Below are 27,851 nucleotides of genomic sequence, written 5' to 3' on the forward strand. Positions count from 1 at the left end.
AGGACTGCAAGATTACCTCAAACCGGTGGCAGAGGACGCCTTTTCACACCTCAACAGGAGGAGGCTATTTGCACCATGGTCCGAGCAAACAATGCCATGAGACTCAGGGAAATACAAAGGACCATTATAGAAGACAACGATGTCTTTGAAAACATCCATACGGTTAGCATCTCAACCACCGACAGGGTGCTGCATAGAAACCAGATGAGAATGAAACAGCTGTACCGTGTACCATTCCAAAGGAATGAGGACAGAGTTAAGGAGCTACGGTACCAGTATGTACAGGTAAAACATATATCTATGTAACTACTTTACAGCAACATTTTATAGTGATACATAGTACAGTAAGCATAAACTGCACACATTTCCATTGCTGTGGAAGGAACATGCAATATATGTACATTTTATGTCACTCTTCCTTACCAAAACAAATTCAACTGTGTGTTCTGGGATATAGCGTATGATGGAGTTGGAATCAAGTGAACTCTCTCACAACTTTGTATACGTGGATGAGGCTGGCTTCAACCTGACCAAATGCAGAAGGCGGGGTGGGAATATCATCGGTCACAGAGCTACTGTGGATTTGCCAGGCCAACGGGAAGGAAATATCACCATGTGTGCTGCTATTTCGGAGCATGGTGTCCTAACCCATATCCCCCTTATAGGGCCATACAACACCCAGCATCTACTCAACTTTTTACAGACTCTCTACAGGGCTCTCATCCCTGATGATGAGAGGGGTCTGTTTAGAGAGGATTTGCCAAAGTATGTGGTCATTTGTGATAATGTGAGTTTCCATCGATCAAACATCATAAGGCAATGGTTTGTGACCATTGAGGATGCTCATAGAATTCCTCCCACCTTATTCACCATTCCTTAACCCAATTGAGGAGTTCTTTTCAGCATGGAGGTGGAAGGTGTACGATCGTCAGCCACACACACAGATGACCCTGCTGGCTGCAATGGATGCAGCATGTGAGGACATCACAGTAGACGCCTGCAGAGGATGGATAAGGCTTTCCAAAAGATTCTTTCCACGTTGCATTGGAAGGGAAAATATCCGGTGTGATGTGGATGAGAATATGTGGGCCGACAGACAGGAACGTCTGGATGTGTAGAGACAGCACTAGAACAGTGCTGCGGGCAAAGTTGTGCCTTAGGGGTGGTTTCCTGTGTTTCTTTCTAATTTAGTTTTTTTTCCTTTGTGCCCCTTGGGTTGTCCAGTCTCTTTCAATCAATAACCCACATACAGTAATATGTAAATAGTACTGTTGAAATTGATATATGCCATAGAAGTGCAGCCTTGTGCATTTTCAATACAGTAACTGTCATCCAAACTGTAGCCTAAGTTTACATCAGGTAATACTGTCAAAGTACACAGTTCCATTGACAACATGCCTAAACATTTTGACGACCTTGTTCGTGAACAACGACTCAATGACTTATCATTCTGATGACACTGACATGTTCATTGGCATGAATATTTACTTTTGAGAGATGCACTAAGAATTTTTTGTGACTGACTAGCTTTAGAAACACATATATTGTATATTGCAGTTTGTACAAATTGTTCTGAGAAATGCACTTATTATTTTGCACATGTTAGGGATGATGTGAAAAATGCACCAAAGCGACTGAGAAAAACTGTAATAGACTAGAACAGATCAATGACATACAGTTGAAGTGGGAAGTTTACATACACTTAGGTTGGAGTCATTAAAACTCGTTATTCAATCACTCCACAAATTTCTTGTTAACAAACTATAGTTTTGGCAAGTCGGTTAGGACATCTACTTTGTGCATGACACAAGTAATTTTTCCAACAATTGTTTACAGACAGATTATTTCACTTATAATTCACTGTATCACAATTCCAGTGGGTCAGAAGTTTACATACACTAAGTTGACTGTGCCTTTAAACAGCTTGGAACATTCCAGAAAATTATGTCATGGCTTTAGAAGCTTCTGATAGGCTAATTGACATCATTTGAGTCAATTGGAGGTGTACCTGTGGATGTATTTCAAGGCCTACCTTCAAACTCAGTGCCTCTTTGCTTGACATCATGGGAAAATCGAAATAAATCAGCCAAGACCTCAGAAAAAAATTGTAGACCTCCACAAGTCTGGTTCATCCTTGGGAGCAATTTCCAAATGCCTGAAGGTACCACGTTCATCTGAACAAACAATAGTACGCATGTATAAACACCATGGGACCACGCAGCCATCATACTGCTCAGGAAGGAGACACGTTCTGTCTCCTAGAGATGAATGTACTTTGGTGCGAAAAGTGCAAATCAATCCCAGAACAACATCAAAGGACCTTGTGAAGATGCTGCGGGAAACAGGTACAAAGTATCTATATCCACAGTAAAAAGAGTCCTATATCGACATAACCTGAAAGGCCGTTCAGCAAGGAAGAAGCCACTGCTCCAAAACCCCCATAAAAAAAGCCAGACTATGGTTTGCAACTGCACATGGTCACATACTAACAAAGATCGTACTTTTTGGAGAAATGTCCTCTGGTCTGATGAAACAAAAATAGAACTGTTTGGCCATGATCACCATTGTTATGTTTGGAGGAAAAAGGGGGAGGCTTGCAAGCCAAAGAACACCATCCCAATTGTGAAGCACGAGGGTGGCAGCATCATGTTGTGGGGGTGCTTTGCTGCAGGAGGGACTGGTGCACTTCACAAAATAGATGGCATCATGCGGAAGGAAAATGTTGTGGATATATTGAAGCAACATCTCAGACATCAGTCAGGAAGTTAAAGCTTGGTCGCAAATGGGTCTTCCAAATGGACAATGACCCCAAACATACTTCCAAAGTTGTGGCAAAATGACTTAAGGACAACAAAGTCAAGGTATTGGAGTGGCCATCACAAGCCCTGACCTCAGTCCTATAGAACATTTGTGGGCAGAACTGAAAAATCGTGTGCGAGCAAGGAGGCCTACAAACCTGACTCAGTTACACCAGCTTTGTCAGGAGGAATGGGCCAAAATTCACCCAAATTATTGTGGGAAGCTTGTGGAATGCTACCCGAAATGTTTGACCCAAGTTAAACATTTTAAAGGCAATGCTACCAAATACTAATTGAGTGTATGTAAACTTCTGTGATGAAATAAATAAAAGCTGAAATAAATCATTCTCGCTACTATTATTCTGACATTTCACAGTCTTGAAATAAAGTGGTGATCCTAATGGACGTAAGACAGAGATTTTTTACTAGGATTAAATGTCAGGAATTGTGAAAAACTGAGTATAAATGTATTTGGCTAAGGTTTATGCAAACTTCCGACTTCAAATGTAACAACACCAATTTAAAAATTGCACACGTAGCCTACATGTACATATCAGTACATACAAGCAAACTATCTAGGTCAAATAGGAGAGAGACCTTGTTTCCGTGAGGTGTTAACTAGGTCTTTCCTTGCAGCACTCAACCACACAACTGGACAATAATCAAAATAAGCCAAAACTAGAGCCTGCAGGACTTGCTTTGTGGAGTGTAGTGTCATAAAAGCAGAGGATTTCTTTATTATGGACAGACCTCTCTCCGTCTTTACAACCATTGAATCTATATGTTTTAACCATGACCATTTACAATCTAAGGTAACAACAAGTAATTTAGTCTCTTCAACCTGTTCAACAGCCACACTATTTATTACCAGATTCAGCTGAGGTCTAGAACTTAGGGAATAATTTGTACCAAATGCATTGCTCTTAGTTTTAGAGATGTTCAGGACCAGTTTATTACTGGCCACCCATTCCAAAACAGACTGCAACTCTTTGTTAATGGTTACAGTGACTTCATTAACTATGGCTGCTGATGCGTATATGGTTGAAGCAGCAGCATACATGGACACACATGCTCTGTTTAATGGCAATGACCATTGGTAAAAACAGAAAAGAGTAGAGGGCCTAGAGAGCTGCCCTGCGGTACACCACACGTTACATGTTTGACATTAGAGAAGCTTTCATTAAAGAAAACCCTCTGAGTTTTATTATATAGATAACTCTGAGTCCACGATATGGCAGAGGTTGAAAAGCCATAAAACACAAGTTTTGTCAACAACAGGTTATCTCGAACAATGTTAAAGGCTGCACTGAAATCTAACAGTAAAGCTCCCACAATTCTTATGATCAATTTCTTTCAATCAATCATCAGTCATTTGTGTCAGTGCATTACATGTTGAGTGGCCTTCTCTATAAGCATGCTGAAAGTCTATTGTTCATTTGTTCACAGAGAAATAGCATTGTATTTCGTCAAACACCATTTTTTCCCCAACAGTTTGCTAAGAGCTGGCAGCAAGCTGATAGGTTTGCTGTTTGAACCAGTAAAGGCTGCTTTTCCACTCTTGGGTAGCGGGAAATGACTTTGGCTTCCCTCCAGGCCTGAGGACAAAGGCTTTTCTCTAGGATCAGATTAAAGATGACAGATAGGAGTGGCTATAGAGTTAGCTACCATCCTTGGTAGCTTTCCATCTAAGTTGTCAATGCCAGGAGGTTTGTCATTATTGATCGATAACAATCATTTTTCCACCTCTCCCACACTAACTTTAAAACTTGCGATGCTTTTCTTACATATTTTTTTTTTTTAATGCATTTCCTACCTAAATTTGGCCACTTTAAATAAAAGTTAAATAAAATAAAAAATGAACTTTGCCAAAGAAGTAATCATTAAAATAATTGGCAACATCAAATAGTTTTGGGATCATTCTTTATATCATTGATCTTGGCTTCATAATACTGTTTCTTCTTCTTTTTGTTGAGTTTAGTCACATCAGTTCTCAATTTGCAGTAAGTCAGCCAGTCAGATGAGCAGACAGATTTATTGCCACTCCTTTTGCCCCATCTCTTTCAACCATACAGTTTTTCAATTCCTCATCAGTCCATGGAGCCTTAACAGTTCTAACAGTCAGTTTCTTAACAGGTGCATGTTTATCAATAATTGGAAGAAGAAATTTCATAAATTCATCAAGTGCAGCATCTGGATGCTACTTATTAATCACACTAGACCAACAAATATGTTTAACATAATCCACATAAGAGTCACAGCAAAATATTTTGTATGATCTCTTATACACTATTTTAGGCCCAGTTTTCGGAAATTAGGCTTTTCTCGATATAGCCACCATATTGAGATCACTGCATCCAGTGGGTACGGATACAGCTTGAGAACAAAGTTCTACAGTATTAGTAAAAATGTGATCAATACATGTGGATGATCTTGTTCCTGTAGTGTTTGTAAACACCTTGGTAGGTTGATTAATAATCTGAACCAGATTACAGGCACTGGTTACAGTGAGAAGCTTCCTCTTGAGCGGACAGCCTGATGAAAACTAGGCAATATTCAGGTTCAGAGAGAGAGAGAGAGAGAGAGAGAGAGAGAGAGAGAGAGAGAGAGAGAGAGAGGGAGAGAGAGAGAGAGAGAGAGAGAGAGAGAGAGAGAGAGAGAGAGAGAGAGACGGAGAGAGAGACGGAGAAAGAAAGAGGATAGGAGGGAGAAATTCCTTAATTTGATCCTCAATTACTTTCACCTGTGCCAACATTACAGAGAAAATGGTGCAGCCAATGAAAGTGAATAAAAAAACATAGTTATACCCAAATATATTGCAAAAAGAGGGCAAGAAACAGGAAGAATGAATACAGGATGGTGAAGGTATTCACATAAAAATTGACAGAGAGAGAAAAAGCCAGTGCAGTGAGACATAAAAGAGAGAAACACTGAGCGTGTGTGAATGGTTCATCCAGGTCACCCGTGATACAAGTCAGTATTCAACGTCCATCCACATGTGAGTACGTGGGAGATGATGTGGAGACCGTCCACTAGGGGCAACAGTGAGCACTGTGACTTTCAAGTAGTTTTCGGTTTTGCGTCTACCTCTGGTGCAAAAGGTTGAATGTTCGAATCCAGCGATAGAAAGTGTTTTTTGAGATTTGGGTTTTAAGCCTATCCCAAACCTTAACATTTACCTTAACCATTTGGAATTAATACCTAACCTTAAGATTTCGGAATAAATTCCTGAACTTAACCCTAACCTTAAAAATGAGAAGTTAATGTTAAACACGTTTAGAACAAGTTTGACATTTGACATTTGAGAAACATGGATGAACGCCTAATTCTGACGTGAGACTGTGAGAGCTTGTTGGACTGGTTATGTGTGTGTGCTTGTACGTGTTTGGACAGAGACAGACAGAGAGAAAGCATGCTGGTGACATTGCCAGCTGGCAGAATGAGATGTATGTTTCTGACAATGTGTGTGTGTGTGTGTGTGCATGCGCCTGCATGTGTGTTTGTGTGTATCAGGCTGCTGCCCCTCTGGAGTGCCCAGGCTGAACAGCTCGGCGGGCGGGGGGGCGGGGGGGGGGGGCTTGTGTCCACCCCGAGAAGAGGGGCTGCTGGGACATTAAACCCTGCCTCCGCCACGCAACCTGGTCACCATGGTAACACCGTGGTCCCAAAGCCTTCCTTCTGCTGTCATCAGCAGAACATAACAGATGTCATACAGAGGTCATAAGCTGTCATAAGCAGTCATAACAAAGTATTTTAGATAGTGTCTGTAGTGTAGTCAGGACCTTTACTTTACTTAAGACATACCCAGACATGACTTCTCTATAGGGATACTGATATAGGTCAGACATGACTTCTCTATAGGGATACTGATATAGGTCAGACATGACTTCTCTGTAGGGATACTGATATAGGTCAGACATGACTTCTCTGTAGGGATACTGATATAGGTCAGACATGACTTCTCTATAGGGATACTGATATAGGTCAGACATGACTTCTTTATAGGGATACTGATATAGATCAGACATGACTTCTCTATAGGGATACTGATATAGGTCAGACATGACTTCTCTGTAGGGATACTGATATAGGTCAGACATGACTTCTCTGTAGGGATAATGATATAGGTCAGACATGACTTCTCTATAGGGATACTGATATAGGTCAGACATGACTTCTCTGTAGGGATACTGATATAGGTCAGACATGACTTCTCTATAGGGATAATGATATAGGTCAGACATGACTTCTCTATAGGGATACTGATATAGGTCAGACATGACTTCTCTATAGGGATACTGATATAGGTCAGACATAACTTGCTCTATAGGGATAATGATATAGGTCAGACATGACTTCTCTATAGGGATACTGATATAGGCCAGACATGACTTCTCTGTAGGGATACTGATATAGGCATGAGTTCCCAGATACTCCTCTTTTAACTCTCTCCATCCCCAACCTCACCACACGATACTGGATATGCAAATGTGTTAACCCTGACAATCAGCTGGATAATACTGTCCCCTATGTCCACTAAAAAACAGATACCCACCCATTCTGACTGACACCTAGATGACATACCATAATTTGCTCCTATGCTAACCTTCACACCTGCTTTGGTCCTCATTCTGTTTCATTGACGGACAAAATGTTATAATATCGGCTATTAATAACAAAACCAGCACTTTCTCCACTTTTCAATAGTTTATATCTTTCTGTCTATTATTAAGACAGAGTAAGCCCCCGTCTCTATTCCTGCCTGACAGCTCAGCACACAGATACAGATCTGCTATCATAATTTGATCACTCTGTTGTCGCAGATAATTTTGTTGCGCAGCAGGAAATGTAAACTTGTACTGTACTGGTATCTGAGATTTATAAAGGCTTCTAAAGTTTGTAATTTCCACTTTAAAATGTCATACTTGATTTGCCATAACAAAAAATGTATCAACCCCTACGAAAATGTCCATGAATTAAAATCCACATAATAATTTATGCGTTTTGTTGCTGCAGGTTAATTTTCCTGCTGTGAGAAACTGGTCAAATTAACAGTACACACTGGTAGGTTATAGAAAAAGATAGACCAGCACATTGCCAATCATATCTAATTGTGATCCAGTGTGAGGAGCCATGTCTCTGTATGCATCCCAAATGGATCCCTAGGGCTCTGGACAAAAGTAGTGAACTATATAGGAAACAGGGTGCGAGTTGGAAGGCAACCTGTGTGTTTGATCATGCATTAAACATCATGTTGTCATGGTTACAGCCACTGTGGTGGGAGAAACGTTTCTCTTCAACATTTCCTGGATGATGTCACTAAATCAAATGGGCGGGCTTTAGTGGCGCCCGCTGAGATGCATGTTGGGAAATCTAATCTGGTTTACTGACAATAAGAGTGCTCTCAGGTCTGACTGCCTGACTGCACCTGACTGTCTGACTGGGTGATGCAGTGACAAAACGCTGCATCTGCTCATCATTGTCAGATCATTCCATTTCCTACAGAAACCTGTAATCAGATGTCAGATGCAGTGGCTTAATGGTTAAACGCTCCCCACATGTGTAGCAGCATGGCAGAACTGTACGCTTCTTTCTGTTCAGATACCACCATGGACATTTACAGTGAGATATTCTGACCAGCAGAGGATGCTAGGTATGCAGAGCATTCAGAAAGTATTCCGGCCCCCTAGACTTTTTACACATTTTCTAAAATGTATTAAATTGTTTATTTTTCTTCATCAATCAGCAAACAATACCCCATAATGGCAAAGAAAAATTGTATTCTTTTTTTAAAATAAAAAAACATCTGAAGTATCACATTTACATAAGTATTAAGACCATTTACTGAGTACTTTGTTTAAGCACCTTTGGCAGCAATTACAGCCTCAAGTCTTGGGTATGACCCTACAAGCTTGGCACACTTGTATTTGCAGAGTTTCTCCCATTTTTCTCTGTAGATCCTCTCAAGCTCTGTCAGGTTAGATGGGGAGCGATGCTGCACAGCTATTTTCAGGTCTCTCCAGAGATGTTCGATCAGATTCAAGTCCGGGCTCTGGCTGGGCCACCTAAGGACATTTAGAGACTTGTCCCGAAGCCACTCCTGCATTATTTTGGCTGTGTGCTTAGGATCATTGTCCTGTTGAAAGGAAAACCTTCGTCCCAGTCTGAGGTCCTGAGCACCCTGGAGCAGGTTTTCATCAAGGATCTCTCTGTACTTTGCTCCGTTCATCTTTCCCTCGATCCTGATTAGTCTTCCAGTCCATGCAGCTGAAAAATATCTGCCACCACCATGCTTCACCGTAGGGATGGTGCCAGGTTTCCTCCAGACGTGACGCTTGGCATTCAGGCCAAAGAGTTCAATCTTGGTTTCATCAGACCAGAGAATCTTGTTTCTCATGGTCAGTCTTTAGGTGCCTTTTGGCAAACTCCAAGTGGGCTGTCATGTGCCTTTTTACTGAGGAGTGGCTTCTGTCTGGCCACTCTACCATAAAGGCCTGATTGGTGGAGTGCTGCAGAGATGGTAGTCCTTCTGGAAGGTTCTCCCATCTCCACAGAGGAACTCTGGAACTCTGTCAGAGTGACCATCGGTTCTTGGTCACCTCCCTGACCAAGGCCCTTCCTCCCCGATTGCTCAGTTTGGCCTGGCAGCCAGCTCTAGGAAGAGTCTTGGTGGTTCCAAACTTCTTCCATTTTAGAATGATGGAGGCCACTGTGTTCTTGGGGACCTTCAATGCTGCAGAATTTTTTTGGTACCCTTCCACAGATCTGTGCCTTGACACAATCCTGTCTCGGAGCTCTACGGACAATTCCTTCGACCTCATGGCTTGGTTTTTGCTCTGACATACACTGTCAACTGTGGGACCATATATAGACAGGTGTGTGCCTTTCCAAATCATGTCCAATCAATTGAATTTACAAAAGGTGGACTCCAATGAAGTTGTCAAAAATTCTCAGTATTTCAGTTTTTTATTTGTAATACATTTGCAAAAAATTCTAAAAACCTGTTTTCCCTTTGTCATTGTGGGGTATTGTGTGTAGATTGATGAGGAAAATTGTTTATTTCATACATTTTATAATAAGGCTGTAACGTAACAAAATGTGGAAAAAGTCAAGGGGTCTGAATACTTTCCGAATACATTGTATGTTGCAGTAGTACAGTAATCTGAAGTTCACTGTGAACACAACACACCACACACCACACCACACACCACACACCACACCACACACCACACACCACACACCACAACACACACCACAACACACCACACACCACACCACACACCACACCACACACCACACACCACAACACACACCACAACACACACCACACCACACACCACACCACACACCACAACACACACCACACACCACACCACACACCACACACCACACACCACAACACACACCACAACACACACCACAACACACCACACACCACACCACAACACAACACACCACACACCACACCACACACCACACCACACCACACACCACAACACACACCACACCACACACCACAACACACACCACACACCACACACCACAACACACACCACAACACACACCACAACACACCACACACCACACCACACCACACACCACACCACACACCACACACCACAACACACACCACAACACAACACACCACACACCACACCACACCACACAACACACACCACAACACACACCACACACCACAACACACACCACACACCACAACACACACCACAACACACCACACCACACACCACACACCACACCACACACCACAACACACACCACAACACACCACACACCACACCACACCACACCACACACCACACACCACACCACACACCACAACACACCACATAACACACCACAACACACACCACAACACACCACACACCACACCACAACACAACACACCACACACCACACTACACACCACACCACACACCACAACACACACCACAACACACACCACACCACAACACACACCACAACACAACACAACACACCACACACCACACCACACACCACAACACACACCACACACTACACACCACACCACACACCACACACCACACACCACAACACACACCACAACACACCACACACCACACCACAACACACCACACACCACACCACACCACACACCACACACCACACCACACACCACACACACCACACAACACACACCACAACACACACCACACACTACACACCACACCACACACCACACACCACACACCACAACACACACCACAACACACCACACACCACACCACAACACAACACACACCACAACACACCACACACCACACCACAACACACCACACCACACCACACCACACACCACACACCACACCACACACCACAACACACCACATAACACACCACAACACACACCACAACACACCACACACCACACCACAACACAACACACCACACACCACACTACACACCACACCACACACCACAACACACACCACAACACACACCACACCACAACACACACCACAACACAACACAACACACCACACACCACACCACACACCACAACACACACCACACACTACACACCACACCACACACCACACACCACACACCACAACACACACCACAACACACCACACACCACACCACAACACACCACACACCACACCACACCACACACCACACACCACACCACACACCACACACACCACACAACACACACCACAACACACACCACACACTACACACCACACCACACACCACACACCACACACCACAACACACACCACAACACACCACACACCACACCACAACACAACACACACCACAACACACCACACACCACACCACAACACAACACACACCACACCACACCACACACCACACACCACACCACACACCACACACATACTGGAAGTGGTGTAGTGAAGGGTAAATGCAAGCAAACACACTTTACCCACTTTTCTTTGTTCAGCAGTTTGCACAGCTTTTGTGGAAAAATGGATAGAAAGTATATTTTTTCACAGCGACCAGCGATCAGAGTTTACCCACCGACTTTTTATTCCGTGAATGTGATTTCGTTACAATCCTTAATCACTGTATAATTACTGTATTTATATGACAAGGAATGAAACGGTTACAGGAAAACGTGGAAGACATTTCCAGGCAAGGAAATGTACTTGGTAGTGAGTGGCCGAGTGTACACAAATAGGTGTGTCGAAACACACACTCATGTGCTCAATCACAACCTTAGACACAGTAAGACTCACTTCTACATATCTTTATCTGATAGGCCTGGAAAAAGTCCCAACCTGTGCTGGCTGGTTTATGACTAATGTGTTTTGCGTTTCCCCAAAAACTCCCTCATGTTGCTGTTGCAGGTCTGTGATTTCCCTGAGACTACCTTGACCTAGCTGACCTGACTCGACCAAAACAGGGAAAGGACCTTGAGCTTGCTATGGGCTACAATGTAAATGTACTGTAAGTGATTGAAATTCCTCCAAACAGCTAAATATTTTCTGTTTCCTTTTCCTGCTTCTATTCATCAAGACTCACACCCAACATTTATTGACATGCTCTAAATGCCCCAAACTAACATAGATTTACAGCACATCGTTATTGTTGTATACTGTAAATGTTCTGACTGTGTTCATGTTTTGCTTTAACAGTGTATTGACTTTAAGCCATGAGGCGGCACCAGGAACCAAACATCACAACACAAAGGCTTTCATTACCAGAAACTGATCAGTCATGGCTGGGCTCAGCCACCTGACGATGACTACTTATGTGATCATGTTTATTAATGACCTGTTAACAGTAAGTTATTATACTTCTTCCTGCCTGTAAGAGTTCCTGTTATTTCCACCTCAAAGAGGGAGGAGAGAAAGAGGGCGCGAGAGAGAGAGAGAGAGACATATATAGACATAATATGACATTTGAAATGTCTTAATTCTTTTGGAACTTTTGTGAGTGTAATGTTTACTGTTAATTTTGTATTGTGTATTTCACTTTTGTTTATTATATATTTCCCTTGCTTTGGCAATGTAAACATATGTTTCCCATGCCAATAAAGCCCTTAAATTGAATTGAAATTGAGAGAAAGAGAGAGAGAGAGGGAGAGAGTGCGAGAGAGAATGAGAGAGAGAGAGGGAGAGAGAGGGAGGGAGGGAGAGAAAGAGAGAGAGGGAGAGAGGGAGAGAGAGAGAGAGAGAGAGAGAGAGAGAGAGAGAGAGAGAGAGAGAGAGAGAGAGCGAGAGAGAGAGAGAGAGAGAGGGAGAGAGAGAGGGAGGGAGAGAGAGAGAGAGAGAGAGAGGGAATTGTATGATGTCACTGCAGCCCACTCATATCCAGTATAAAAGCTGTACAGACTACTCTACCGGTCTCATACAGACTCAGACACACATACGTCACCCAGATACAGTCAGTCACAGTGTAACACACACGGACCGAGGTCGCAAATGCCACAGGCTGAGCAGTCACAGTAAGTAAAGTATACTGGGATTCTCAGGGGTTTCTCAGGGGTTTCTCAGGGGGTTCTCAGGGGTTTCTCAGGGGTTCTCAGGGGTTTCTCAGGGTGTTCTCAGACTTTTCTCAGGAGTTTCTCAGGGGGTTCTCAGACTTTTCTCAGGAGTTTCTCAGGGGGTTCTCAGGGGGTTCTCAGGGGGTTCTCATGGGTTTCTCAGGGGGTTCTCATGGGTTTCTCATGGGTTTCTCAGGGGGTTCTCATGGGTTTCTCAGGGGGTTCTCAGGGGGTTCTCAGGGGTTTCTCAGGGGGTTCTCAGGGGGTTCTCATGGGTTTCTCAGGGGGTTCTCAGGGGGTTCTCAGGGGTTTCTCAGGGGGTTCTCAGGGGGTTCTCAGGGGTTTCTCCACTCTACTTGCTTTTCCTCACCATTCTCTCGCTGTTGTTTCTCTCTTATTTTCTTGTTCTTGTCTGAGTTCATCCGACTCTCACAACCCCTCTCTGTCAGTTTCAGTAAAACAGGCTGTTTGAAAACTCCACTAAACACTTTTTAAATGTCTCCCTTAGTATGCGACACACATCCTCTTTCTCTCTCTATTCTGTCTTTTTTGCCCCTGTTCTTTCTTTCTATGTGAACAGTGACTATGGTAAATCCTAAATGTATTTACATGCTGGCATAGATTCAAGACTGCCTGCTTTGTGTGTCTGTGTGTCTTACTGCCGTGGCCAGTGTGTTACAAGCATCTGTTCCTGTTAGTCTCTAGTTACACTGGTGCATGTCTTTATGTTGTGTATCAATGTTGTTATAATGATGTTATAATGATGTTAGAATAGCTGTGTCTGTACCAGAGTTCGATTCCTGCAGTGCTTTACCTGTTGAAAATAGTAGGGGTATTCCATATATTTGCTGATAGAAAGTGTTGTTGTAACTGTTTTCTCTCCATTGATGTCCTGTGACTGTACAATTACGTGGTTGTTGGTAGTGTTGGTGGTCTGGCCCTCTGTGTTATTATATAAGAGTAGAACTATTGATTATTATCTCATTCACCTGCTGATAATGTTCTAAAAACAGTATGCGTGTTTATCTGAGCGTAAGTAGGGTGACCATGAGCCTTACGAGGGGGGAAACATAGTTCTTGTTATCTCTTTGTCTCTTCTGTTTTGGTCATGAGAGATAGCTGGTTATCTCCCTGTCTCTTCTGTTTTGGTCATGAGAGATAGCTGGTTATCTCCCTGTCTCTTCTGTTTTGGTCATGAGAGATAGCTGGTTATCTCCCTGTCTCTTCTGTTTTGGTCATGAGAGATAGCTAGTTATCTCCGTGTCTCTTCTGTTTTGGTCATGAGAGATAGCTATCCTCGTTGCAGTCTCTTCCACCCCTTTTCTCTCTCTGTTTCTGTGTTTATCTCTGTTTGTCACGGGCGTCGTAAGGAGTGGACCAAAATGCAGTGGGTATATTGATCATCTTCTTTATTTTATTAAAGAAAAATCACTTAAGCAAAACAAACAACGAAAACAGTCCAGTAAGAAACAACCACCCACAAACACAAGTGAAAAACAAACACACTTAAATATGGCCTCCAATTAGAGACAACGACAACCAACAACAACCTGCCCCGCCCTGACCAAACTACAATAACAAATAACCCCTTTTACTGGTCAGGACGTGACAGTACCCCCCCCCCCCCTCCCCCAAAAGTGCAGACCCCGAATGCACCTCAAAACAAAAAAACCACAAAAATTAACCCCAAACTACGGAGGTGGCTCTGGCTCAGGCCTTAGTCCCCATTCTAACCTGCCCACCCCCGCTGAAGGCTCAGGGCTGTAGACCACTGCTGAAGGCTCTGGGCTGAGGTGCGTCGCTGGAGACCTTGGGCTGAGGTGCGTCGCTGGAGACCTCGGGCTGAGGTGCGTCGCTGGAGACCTCGGGCTGTGGGCCGTCTCTGCAGGCTCCGGACTGTAGGCCGTCTCTGAAGGCTCTGGACTGTAGGCCGTCTCTGCAGGCTCCGGACTGTAGGCCGTCTCTGCAGGCTCCGGACTGGGACTGCGCACTGAAGGCCTGATGCGTGGAGCTGGCTTTGGAGGCGCCAGACTATTGACACGCACCTCAGGGCTAGTGCGAGGAGCAGGAACAGAACGTACTGGACTGGGAAGGCGCACTAGAGACCTGATGCGTGGGGCTGGCTTTGGAGGTGCCAGAACAGTAACACGCACCTCAGGGCTAGTGCGAGGAGCAGGAACAGGATACACTGGGTCTTGAAGACGCACTGGAGGTCTGGAGCGCACGGCCTGCACAACCCGTCCTGGCTGAGTTGTCACTGTAGCCCTGCATGGGCGGAGTGCTGGCACAGGGCGAACTGGGCTGTGCTGAGGAATGATGGCTGCCGTGCGTAGAGCAGGCGCAGGGTAGCCTGGGCCTAGGAGACGCACTGGTGGCCAGATATGCTGAGCAGGCATACTCCTTCCTGGCTGGATGCCCACTCTAGCACGGCACTTGCGGGGGGCTGGTATCGACCACACCGGACTGTGCGTGCGGATGGGCGAGACCGTGCGCACTTACGCATAGCACGGTGCTCTCCACGCCAAACGCTCCCCATAATAAGCACGAGGAGTTGGCTCAGGTCTATTGCCTGACTTACCCCAACTCCCCGTGTGCCCCCCCCAAATGTTTTTGGGGGGGCTGCCTCCTCACCTCCAGAAATGGAGGAAATTATGCCTCATACCTCCGTCGTTCTGCCTTTGCTTCCTCCAGCTCCTCCTTCGGTCGCCGGTACTCCCCAGCCTGGCTCCAGGGTCCCTTTCCATCGAGGATCTCCTCCCATGTCCATGACTCCAAGTAGCTCTCCTTCTGCTCTTTCCTCCGCTGCTTGGTCTTTCTTTGGTGGGTGGTTCTGTCACGGGCGTCGTAAGGAGTGGACCAAAATGCAGCGGGTATATTGATCATCTTCTTTATTTAATTAAAGAAAAAACACTTAAGCAAAACAAATGATGAAAACAGTCCAGTAAGGTACACAGACTATACCGGAAACAACCACCCACAAACACAAGTGAAAAACAAACACACTTAAATATGGCCTCCAATTAGAGACAACGACAACCAGCTGCCTCTAATTGGAGGTCATTGAAAAAACACAACATAGAAATAGAAAACTAGAATAAACATAGAAATAGAAAATATAGAACATAAATCAAAAACCTCAAAACACAAAACAAACACCCCCTGCCACGCCCTGACCAAACTACAATAACAAATAACCCCTTTTACTGGTCAGGACGTGACACTGTTTCTCTTCCCCTATCTCTGAAAAATGATAAACAGTGCAAGCTTTCCCTCGTTTTCTCCCTCCTCTTTCTAAATCCAAAAATGGAAATAAAGCTAAGGTTCTGTGTGTGTCTCTCTCTGCCATTCTCTCTCTGTTTACATAAAAATCGTTCTACCACCCAGCTGGGTTGGTCTCAGGTCTCTGTTTACCTTTGAATGTTTGAAAGTAGTAGGGCAGCTCTCTGTGTGGGGGGTAGTAGAGGGAGTGGACACACATTTACTCACACACAGAACCAGACACACACACACACACACACACACACACCTACAATTGTGTTGGTAGACAGCCAAAGAGGGAAAGGCTGAGCAGAAAGGCTTTAATCACATATATATGCTCTCTCCTGCTCTAGAATACCAGCAAGGAATCATTGACCATCCACCCATCCACCCATCCACCCATCCACCCACATATAACATAACGGAGGGAACGTCTAAGAAGTTGAAAGAAAACTATTCAGCATTTTGGAATTGAGACTGTACCAGATCCACCAGACGTTGGGATTTAAAGCCCTCTGTTGAACCAGGCCGGCACCAGCACTTTAGACAGTCCCAACAGCACCAGAGAAAGGGAGTTCATCTTGGATCAGACAGTATGCTGGCTCAGATCCTACAGGAGATGTGGGTGGACCCAGAGGTTTTGGAGGCCCTGAGTGAAGACCAGAGGAGAATCTTGTTCCTGAAGATGAGAGAGGAGCAGGTCAGACGCTGGATAGAGAGGGAGGAGAAGGACGAGAGAGAGAGGAGAACCAGGGAACAACACAGGTCTAAAAAAGGTGCAGCATTCACACACACACACACACACACACACACACACACACACACACACACACACACACACACACACACACACACACACACACACACACACACACACACACAAGTCCTTAATAATGAGCACAGAATGCAGAATAAATCCAGACCACGTACAGTACACTAGAGTGTACCTCAGAACATGACCCTGGCGTCATAGTAACTGCATATGAGAAATGAGAGTGCATATTTCATAATTTATGTTTCCTTTCCCTGGGCGGTCACACCCACCTGTACCCTCTTCTGCCTCCTATCCTCTCTCTGCCTGCACAGAATGTTCTGTCCACAGATTCAACACACCACAGGGCATACAGTATTGGCCAGGGAGAGAGGAAAACCCTTAAAATATAGAAAGAAAGAGAGAGAAGGAACAGGAGGGGGGGATGAAAGATGGAGACATGAGAGAGATGTGGAGGCAGGGATGCAGGGGGGGAGAGAGAGAGGAGGAATGAGGGGAAAAGAGAATGAGAAGAAGAGAAAGTGGCAGGGAGAGAGAGAAAGAGAGAGAGAGAGAGAGAGAGAAAGAGAGAGAGAGAGAGAGAGAGAGAGAGAGGAGAGAGAGAGAGAGAGAGAGAGAGAGAGAGAGAGAGAGAGAGAGAGAGAGAGAGAGAGAGAGAGAGGCACTGAGTAATTGAGCATGCTTGAGCACCCACCCCACTATTCTGGGAAAACAACCCTGAAACCACACTACAGAAAGAGGCCTTCAGCTCAGGCCAAGTTCCACCACTCTCACAAACCCACGTCTCTCTCTTTCCCATTCTATTCCCTTCTCTCTCTATCTCTCTCTTTTACCCATTCTATTCCCTTCTCTCTCTATCTCTCTCTTTCCCATTCTATCACGTTACCCCTTTGTCTTTCCAATCTGTGCTCCATGTATCACCTGGGTGAGTGTGTGTGATTCACCTTAGTAGCAGTAGGATAGGCCAGGTCATCTCTCATCTCTTAACACCGGGTGTCAAAATGAGCCGTAAAACCGCTGTGTTGAGCAACAAACACTACACTTCATCATTCCTCTCACAGGCCCTTTATTCTCCTCTCACAGCCCCATGACCCAGAAACACTCTCCTTACATAAGATAGTACGTAGACAACACAGTACAACTCTTAAATGTCACACACACACACACACACACACACACACACAGCCTGTGGCCCATCTTGTACACTTACAAAATGATTAACATATTTCCAGTATGATTTGCTGCAAGACCATTTCCACACCTTTTGTTGCCATTTTGCTCTATATTACGTAGGCTTATCTTCACTTATCTGAATTAAAATGAATGAATTGAAATGGGTTCTTTTTTTACATTTAGGCTAGCAGCCTATTCATGTGTATCGTGTTCATATTACTGTAATGGTGACCTGGCTGTGACTAGAGACTAGAGGTTTATCCCACCAATTGTTAGCCAGCTAATTAACACAGATCTGTGGTCAGATCTGAGTGATTACTGTAAGGTGAAGACCATAGACTAGTGTGTCAGTAAGGCAGTGTTTGTGCAGAGCCAATAGACTGGACAATAGATCAAGCTAGGCTACTGCAGAGCAGACCTCAGTAATGTGTTTGTTCACTGATAAGACAACAGCACCATCTGCTGGGCTATAACGGAGTACTACAACCAGACTCCACCAATGAAGTCTGACGATGGATTTAAAATGGGGATAGGTTTGAATAGTTAGCTGCTGTTGTATTATCTGTGCTAGTTTCACAGTGTGATATTCTATGTGTTTCTTTGTCTCCTCAGGTCACAGTAAGAGCGTGCGCTGGCTGTTGGGTCGTGATGGGGATGTGAGTGTGAGCGTGATCGGAGAGGTGGATGAATTTAGATCCTCCAAACTCCTCCAGACCCTTCGTACCAACACCAGACTACAGAGCACAGAAATGAACACCCTGGTGGTTGATCTCCATACTGTGTCTCTACTGACAGACAGAGAGAACCACCAAACCAGCTCACAATCAACCACACTGATGCAACTCAGCGTAAGGGTTTGTTTCCAAGTGTGTGTGTGTGTGTGTGATGTGTGTGTGTGTATGTGTGTATGTGTGTATGTGTGTGTGTGTGTATGTGTGTGTGTGTGTGTGTGTGTGTGTGTGTGTGTGTGTGTGTGTGTGTGTGTGTGTGTGTGTGTGTGTGTGTGTGTGTGTGATGTGTATGCTTATGAGGCACATAAAGAGAGGGCAAGAGGGAGAGAAAGATGTCATTTCTACCATACAGGATGTAGCTCAACAGTCTTCTTCTACTTCCAGGTTGACTCAGACGGCTCTAAGGACTCTGAAGAGGACCAGGACTCAGTCAGCGCTGAGGACGACCCAAAGGACCCCGGGGAGGACAGCAGCGACAATGAGTCAGGCAACATCACAGACGACCTAAAGGACTGGGGCCTCTGCTACAGAACCCACCACAGCAACATCAGCCTGTCTCTCCAACCCCAGCTGTCAGTCACAGAGAAGGCCCGCCCACACGGCAGAGGAGGTGAGAGAGAAAGAGAATCAAATCAAATCAAAATGTATTGGTCACATACACATGGTTAGCAGATGTTAATGCGAGTGTAGCAAAATGCTTGTGCTTCTAGTTCCGACTATGCAGAGAGTGTGTTTTCGTGTGTGCATACGTGCACGCGCATGTTTCTCTGGAATGACATGTCTACTCTACACTCGATACAAGTTCCTTGACTTAACAGATATTTCTACAATCCTTTCCCTCTCTATCTCTCTAGTGGTGGTCAGTCATGAGGAGGAGAGCCCAGCGTTTGGTGGTCGGGTGGCCCAGCTCAGGAGAACGTTTGCCACATCCTCTCCCATCGCCAAGCCCCCTGTGCCCACCAAACCTTCACACCTGCAGCTGGTGCCCAGGTCCTCTCTGAGGTAACACCAGGGTCACCCACGGTCAACCAATCACACAGAAGAGGTACTGCCCACCTGAAGAGCTCATTTGAATACCAGGTAAAAGTGACCTACGGACAGACACTCACCTGAGGAACGGTGCAGAGAAATAGGAGCTACAAGCTTAGCCGAGTTAAAGGTGGACATGCACAGCTGAGTGGGAGGAATGCTTAACACTGGTACTCTGGTGAAGTGCCCCCCTCTTTGAAGGTTTGTGGAGACTGTGTGGTAGTTATACAGTTCCACCTCTCCTTGAACCTAAATACACAAGAGGTTTGGACATGGTTAATGCAAGAGCTATTTCTACATAGTTACATGGAAGTTTGTATCTGATTTGTAAATGGGGTGGAGGAAAAGATTTTGCTTTACATTTCTAATCATGAATTATGCATCATTTATTTTCATTTTGCTGTCTCTCGTATGTTTGGGCCATAGGTCAAACCATCATGTTATGTTTGGGCTATAGGTCAAACCATCCTGTTATGTCTGGGCTATAGGTCAAACCATCCTGGCATGTTTGGGCTATAGGTCAAACCATCCTGGTATGTTTGGGCTATAGGTCAAACCATCCTGGTATGTTTGGGCTATAGGTCAAACCATCCTGGTATGTTTGGGCTATAGGTCAAACCATCCTGGTATGTTTGGGCTATAGGTCAAACCATCATGTTATGTTTGGGCAAAAGGTCAAACCATCCTGGTATGTTTGGGCTATAGGTCAAACCATCCTGGCATGTTTGGGCTATATGTCAAACCATCCTGGTATGTTTGGGCTATAGGTCAAACCATCCTGGTATGTTTGGGCTATAGGTCAAACCATCATGTTATGTTTGGGCTATAGGTCAAACCATCCTGGCATGTTTGGGCTATAGGTCAAACCATCCTGGTATGTTTGGGCTATAGGTCAAACCATCCTGGTATGTTTGGGCTATAGGTCAAACCATCCTGGTATGTTTGGGCTATAGGTCAAACCATCATGTTATGTTTGGGCTATAGGTCAAACCATCCTGGCATGTTTGGGCAATAGGTCAAACCATCCTGGTATGTTTGGGCTATAGGTCAAACCATCCTGGCATGTTTGGGCTATAGGTCAAACCATCCTGGTATGTTTGGGCTATAGGTCAAACCATCCTGGTATGTTTGGGCTATAGGTCAAACCATCCTGGTATGTTTGGGCTATAGGTCAAACCATCCTGGTATGTTTGGGCTATAGGTCAAACCATCCTGGTATGTTTGGGCAATAGGTCAAACAATCCTGGTATGTTTGGGCTATAGGTCAAACCATCCTGGTATGTTTGGGCTATAGGTCAAACCATCCTGGTATGTTTGGGCTATAGGTCAAACCATCCTGTCATGTTTTTAGTTACCTGATCTTTTGCTTTATTAATTGTGTTCATTATCTAACAGTCTAACCTCGTAGGCTTTCTAGTCATATCCTGTTTTGTATATCTGCACTGTAACTACATTTGTTTGAGGAGACTATTTCTATTTTGTGTGTGAAACATATATTTCTTTGGCCTGTTGATCTCTAATTCAGCTAAATAAAAATGCTGAAGAAATGTGCATGTGTGTGGGTGTGGGTGTGCTTAGGCGAGAGAGAGAGAGAGAGAGAGAGAATTTAGAAAGAGAGAGAGAGAGAGAGAGAGAGGGAGAGAATTAAGAAATAGAGAGAGAGAGGATTTAGAAAGAGAGAGAGAGAATTTAGAAAGAGAGAGAGAGAGGGAGAGAATTAAGAAAGAGAGAGAGAGAGAGAATTTAGAAAGAGAGAGAGAGAATTTAGGAAGAGAGAGAGAGAGGGAGAGAATTAAGAGAGAGAGAGAGAGAGAATTTAGAAAGAGAGAGAGAGAGAATTTAGAAAGAGAGAGAGAGAGAGGGAGAGAATTAAGAAAGAGAGAGAGAGAATTTAGAAAGAGAGAGAGAGGGAATTAAGAAAGAGAGAGAGAGAGAGAGAGGGAATTAAGAAAGAGAGAGAGAGAGAAAGGGAGTCCTCTGTTGTATCATTTGTAGTGAGTGGTATCCATGGTGACCAGAGGTCGAGGACAACCAGACCTACCACTCACCCTACTCTGGGGTAGGATTACATCTAGATTACACACACACACACACACACACACACACACACACACACACACACACACACACACACAGACACACACACACACACACACACACACAGACACACACACACACACACACACACATATACACACACACACACACAGACACACAGGTCACACGTGTAGGTGGAATTAATTCAAAACTAGAATAATCCAAGATGGGTTACAGTCATTTTTCTGAAGCTCCTTAATAAAACAGTGAGAGGAGGGCTGCAGTAGTGTAGCATGCTGTGCTCTCCAGTGGTTGTTGTTTACATGGAACTCAATGCTCTGGTTCACTAGTGGAGTTCTCAGCAGCTGGTTAACAAAGGATCAAAAGGGGCTAGTGGTAACTTGATTAGCGAGTGGCGGCTGGAAGGCGACAGAAACAGGCGCTAAGATCAGACACACACACACACACACACACACACACACACACACACACACACACACACACACACACACACACACACACACACACACACACACACACACACGGTAGATGAATGTCAGGGTGGCTATATGCACACACTCAGCATAACTCTATCTCTGCCAACTCAAAAAAGCCTGTCTCATGTCCCACCAGGAGAGATGAAAGTGTGTCTTTAGGATTCAGGAACGTTGACCTCTTCTTCTAAGACGCCCTGCTAGAGCTGCTGTAGTATGATCCAACCAGTGTAGCGTTACTGAGCCATGCAGCAGCTGGCTGCAGCGGCTAACATAGCTAGGTCCAACTGTGCTTTGAGAGGACAGACTCAGGGTCAGTCTGTATTCTCGACAACGCATCCATCTTTATCCCTCTCCTCCCTCTATATCTCTACCTCTCCATCTCTCTAGGTATCTGTCCGACCCCTTCCCTTTCTCTTTTTGTATCTGCCTCTTCCCTCTTCCCCTACTATCTTCATCTCCTGCTGTCTCTCCATCTCCTTTCTCCCCTCCCCCTCTCCTCTCTCTCCCTCTCTCTCTCCCTCCTGCCATCTTGCAGGGCAGCAGAGCCAGACTCTGCAGGCGTTTGGGGAGGCTCCAGACCTCGCGGCCAGCGGGTGACACAGATTTCCGGGGGAAGGGGGATTAATCTCCAAATTACTGGAAAGGCACAAGGGGAATCTGGAGATTCAGGAATATAAAATCCTTTGTCCGCGAGAGAAAGAAATGCACGATAGGACATGTTTCTTATTCAGTGGAAAACTGTAACAGCGTGCCTGTCTGCTTTTTACCCTGAGTTGGCAGGACTTCTGTAGGACACACACACACACTGGTTCTCTGTGATCCCCTGACTGAAGGCACACAGGAAGTGCAACCATGGCCCAATTATAGCGTGACATCTCGCCTTGCCATTTCCATGGTTACGCTGTCCACCATCCCCCGGAGCGAACTGTGGAAGATTAAGGTCCTATCTTATCAGCCATCGTCACGGCAACCTCCACCCCCCCGGTCTGTGTGAGCTGGACTCGCTCTGCTTTTACCATGTTATTGAGGCCTTTACTGTGTGTGTGAGAATGAGTGTGTGTCTGCATACTACATGCCTGTGAATGAAATTGGAATTGAATCAGTGTGTGAACGGGAATGAGAGAGAGAGAGCGTGTGTGTGAACGGGAATGAGAGAGAGAGAGCGTGTGTGTGAATGGGAATGAGAGAGAGAGAGCGTGTGTGTGAATGTGTTGAGTGTGTGGTGAGTCATGTGTGCATGTGTTTGGTATGTGTACTTTTTGGTCAAATATGTGTGTGTGTGTCTGGAAGGTAGTGATAAGGCCATCATGCATGCCTCCCCCCAAGACACACACACACACACACACACACACACACACACACACACACACACACACACACACACACACACACACACACACACACACACACACACAAGCCTCACAGGAAATGGAGAGGGATCAGTCAGCCCCTGAAATACACAAAGAGACACTCTTGAAATACATACTCACCCCAACACACACATACTGTAGACAGGCAGTTTCCTTGTCTTTATTCAGAAGGCAGACCGTAGAAATGTAAGAACTAGACACTAATCATGACCTAAGTACATCTACTAGTCATTATTTTATTAACTATGACATTAATAGAAAAACAAACATAAACATCATATTATGACCAGTCTGTCCTTCTTGGTTTGGCTTATACGGAAACGTCCAGGTCAGAAGCTTCGATGACAGAATGTTCCAAAAATGGAATATAAAAAGGAATAACATTTTCTATTCATATACAATACTCTGTGCTTCATGTTTGCTCAACAATATCTAAATCCATTGGTATGACTTATCTTTTCTTCATTGGGTTTTCATCTTCATACTTCTGATTGTCGAAGGTTCTGTACTCTCCAAGCCAATCTAACAAGAACAGCTGAATTTACTTTCTTTGTAGGTCCAGAGTGCCAATGTTCATGATCACATTCCAAATAGACGGAATCCTATTGTAGCCATGGAAACGCTGCTCCTGATGGAAACACCATCTTCTATGAAAGGAGATGAAAGGGGTCAGAAAGCTGTGGTTCACTTAAAACACAAACACATGCATAAAGACTACTACTCCGCCAGAAAGTAACACATTAACATACACTACATGACCAAAAGTATGTGGACACCTGCTCGTCGAACATCTCACTTCAAAATCACACCTGTCAGCAACAGGTGTGGCTGAAATGGCCGAATCCAATAATTTGAAGGGGTGTCCACATACTTTTGTATATATGGTGTAATACAACTACAGCGGTATTACAGAGGTATATATTTTTTGGAGAGCAGTTGTCAGACCTCAGATAAAGTCGGACTGCCCATTCTAAATAATAGTGTGTATTTATCCACTTCCTCTCACCTCGAACCCGGTGGCTGCCTTCTTCTTCAGCTGCTCACACTTCCTGTACTTGCAGATCTGGTGTCCAGTCTTGCGGTTGCGGCAGGCGCTGCACTCTTCACAGTTCCCTGTACGTCGACACGGCACACACTCCCCGCATCGCTTCCTCTTCCTTCTCCCAGCTCCCCCGCCGCCAGGGGACGAGCTCTCGCCTCGCAACACCTCCACACCCTCCCCAATGCCAGCTATCCCCATTGACCCTCCACCACTAGTCAGGAACCCCCCTCCCCCTGCCATCAGAGCAAACAGGCCTGGGTTCAAGGGGAACCAGGAGCAGCCAAGCAGTGGGAGGAAGTCTGTCACACAACCCGTGCTGTCCCCTTCAGCCCCGGACCCACCCTCCATCTCCTCCCCTTCCACCCCAGCTTCCCCGGCCCCCAGCCCGCCTGTAGGGCCCTGGTCCCTGGGTGTGGGAGTCAGTGTCAAGGCCCCAGCCCTCATCAGCAGCTCTGCAGCATGTGCCAGGTGAAGACCACTGGGGGAGTCCCAGAGGTCTATGTTGGAGGAGTGGGCCCGGCGAGGCTTGGTCTGCCTGGGCTGGGTTGGCCTGTGCTGGGCTGCAGTGGGATGGAGGAGGCCCCTGACACCAATACTACTGGAGCTATGGCGGTGGGATAGTCTGTTAGTATTGTTGAGATACTCAGAGAGGGAGCAGGGATGAGAGCGCTTCAGGCTTCGTCTTAGAGGCTCACTGAGGATCCTATTGGCTCTCTGCTGCTCTGGAGAGGAAGGGCCAGACATGTCCAGGGTATCTGACATACTGGGTGGGGGTGGGAGATGGCAGGGCAATGCCAAGGTTAGAGCGGTGACAGCAGTCCAGCTGTCAGTTAGCCAATCCCAACTCTCTGACAGCTGTTATATTCCCATGATCCTCTCTGCCACCTTTATACCCTGTGGAGATGAACAGAGGAAGATGGAGGAGAGAGAAGAGGGGGAAGGAGATATGGAGGGAGACAGGGAAAAAGAGACAAAGGAAGCGGAGAGGGGGAGAAAATAAGTAGATGTTATTAGAGAGGCATTGGTTGATGGTTGGTTTTATTTTTAGTGAAGGAGACAATAATGACATTGTAAGACACAGGCCTAAGTGTAATTAAGGGAATAATAGCCTATTTAATGTTTGAGTGAGCATGTAAAATGTGTCCAAAATATAGGCTACATCTGAGACTAAGAAACTAAATATTTTGAATAACGTGACGCTTTCTACATTTAAGTTAAGATAGACTGCGTGTGGTTGCACCTGAGTTCCAAGGTGGACAAATCTATGCAATAATGGAATACCACAAACAAATAGCCTATTGCGCATATGCGCCAGTCAAATTTGGAGCGCGCATTTCGATTTGACTACTGTAGTTGTGATGTGAGCCAGGCTCGAGAATATACAATATCTACCTCTGAATGCCATCGAGTTCGAAACTACCTTTTGTCTAGACTCTGTGACAGTCCAGGGTACGCGCGCGCACGAAACGATCGCAATAGATACATAAAATACGCTATATTTCATCAATAAACGATAACGTGGGTGTTCGAGTGATGTAATTGATAGTACTGTAAAGGTATGAATAGGTCATAACTCTCTCTTCAATATATTATTCATATCACATTTAACACATACTTTCGTAATTCGTGCACCTACCAATGCAATGCGAGCTGACCGGAGCCCCAGTGTCCAGTGGTTTGTCCGTGGTGTCTTCCACGAATATTGGAATAAATAAAGGGAGATGGAAAAAAAAAGAAGATATTGTTAACTATTAGACATATCCAAGATTTATCTGCAGTGATCACACAAGAAAACGAAGCCGTAAACCATTTGTCCAATTCGGTAGCTGCACAGGTCCTTCGCCTTTCCAGTCTCGCATTCCCACCTCCTCGTCCCCGCCACTCAGAGTGGAACATGCAAACACACTTCATAGATTTGGGGGGCGTCACACAAAAAGCGAACTGGAGTCATGGTCACGAGACCGCAGAAAAATGACCCCTTGACCACAATAGCATATTCCTGTGCTCATTTCATTTCTGTGCCACACAACATTTTACAAAACCATACAAAAAGACAGGTGACAAAGCCAAAGTCTTGAAATACAGGGGTAATTATCTTGGAAATAAAACAAATGATTGGAAAATGCTTTTTGAGACTGTTTAAGGAATCACTTTCTGGCATGAATGAGATTCATCAGACTGACATGTGAGTTATTGTACGTGAGTTCCTTCCCATGTCATGTGATGCTGGTGGAAGCCAGACTGGAACAGGGGATGTGCCATCAGGAGAGAAGGGTGAGGGTGTTGTGGCCCGTTTAGAGGTGCACTGCATCAGCCTCAACCTCGTACTTCTCAGGGTACTAAACAGGGTAGTCCACTCCACCTCTTGTCAAGAGTCCTGCATGTTTGGCACACAGCCAGCTGTGGTGTGAGGCTGTGTGTGTGTGTGGCCGCCAGCCTAGGCAGCAGTAATATAGAGAGGGGGCTGCCAAATCGTAATCCTCACGCCTGCTAGTTGAGCGAGAGCAGCTCCCAGCGGCTAGAGAAAATATTGCCTTGTGTCGGTGGGTAAAATGCCATACATCAGCGCACATAAACTGCTTTGCAGTGAGACATAAAATCAGCACCACATCATCTCGGTCTTATACGTCTCAGGAAAGGAATGACAGT

The 27,851-nt window shown here is 45.1% G+C and overlaps 2 protein-coding genes across 3 annotated transcripts; one reads left to right on the forward strand and one right to left on the reverse strand.

Moving 5' to 3' along the window:
* The first annotated feature begins 13,143 nt into the window (after positions 1-13,143).
* zgc:92242 (SH2 domain-containing protein 4A) lies at positions 13,144-21,807 on the forward strand. The gene is made up of 5 exons (XM_029724645.1): positions 13,144-13,254; positions 16,905-17,327; positions 19,109-19,344; positions 19,612-19,837; positions 20,082-21,807. Exons 2-5 carry the CDS (start codon positions 17,147-17,149, stop codon positions 20,231-20,233), a joined length of 795 nt encoding a protein of 264 aa, XP_029580505.1. The 5' UTR covers positions 13,144-13,254; positions 16,905-17,146; the 3' UTR covers positions 20,234-21,807.
* Positions 21,808-24,293: 2,486 nt separating this feature from the next.
* LOC115169066 (CXXC-type zinc finger protein 5-like) lies at positions 24,294-27,765 on the reverse strand. 2 transcript variants are annotated; one of them, XM_029724647.1, is made up of 3 exons: positions 26,839-27,765; positions 25,167-26,096; positions 24,294-24,804 (listed from the first exon to the last, which is right to left on the reverse strand). In XM_029724647.1, the coding sequence occupies exons 2-3, from the start codon at positions 25,962-25,964 to the stop codon at positions 24,763-24,765; spliced, it is 840 nt and encodes a 279-aa protein (XP_029580507.1). In that variant the 5' UTR covers positions 25,965-26,096; positions 26,839-27,765; the 3' UTR covers positions 24,294-24,762. The 2 variants fall into 2 exon arrangements, with proteins under 2 accessions (XP_029580507.1, XP_029580506.1); XM_029724646.1 differs by having other exon boundaries at positions 24,294-24,807.
* Positions 27,766-27,851: the final 86 nt, after the last annotated feature.

Source organism: Salmo trutta, chromosome 3 (assembly GCF_901001165.1).
Source record: "Salmo trutta chromosome 3, fSalTru1.1, whole genome shotgun sequence".
NCBI lineage: Eukaryota > Metazoa > Chordata > Actinopteri > Salmoniformes > Salmonidae > Salmo > Salmo trutta.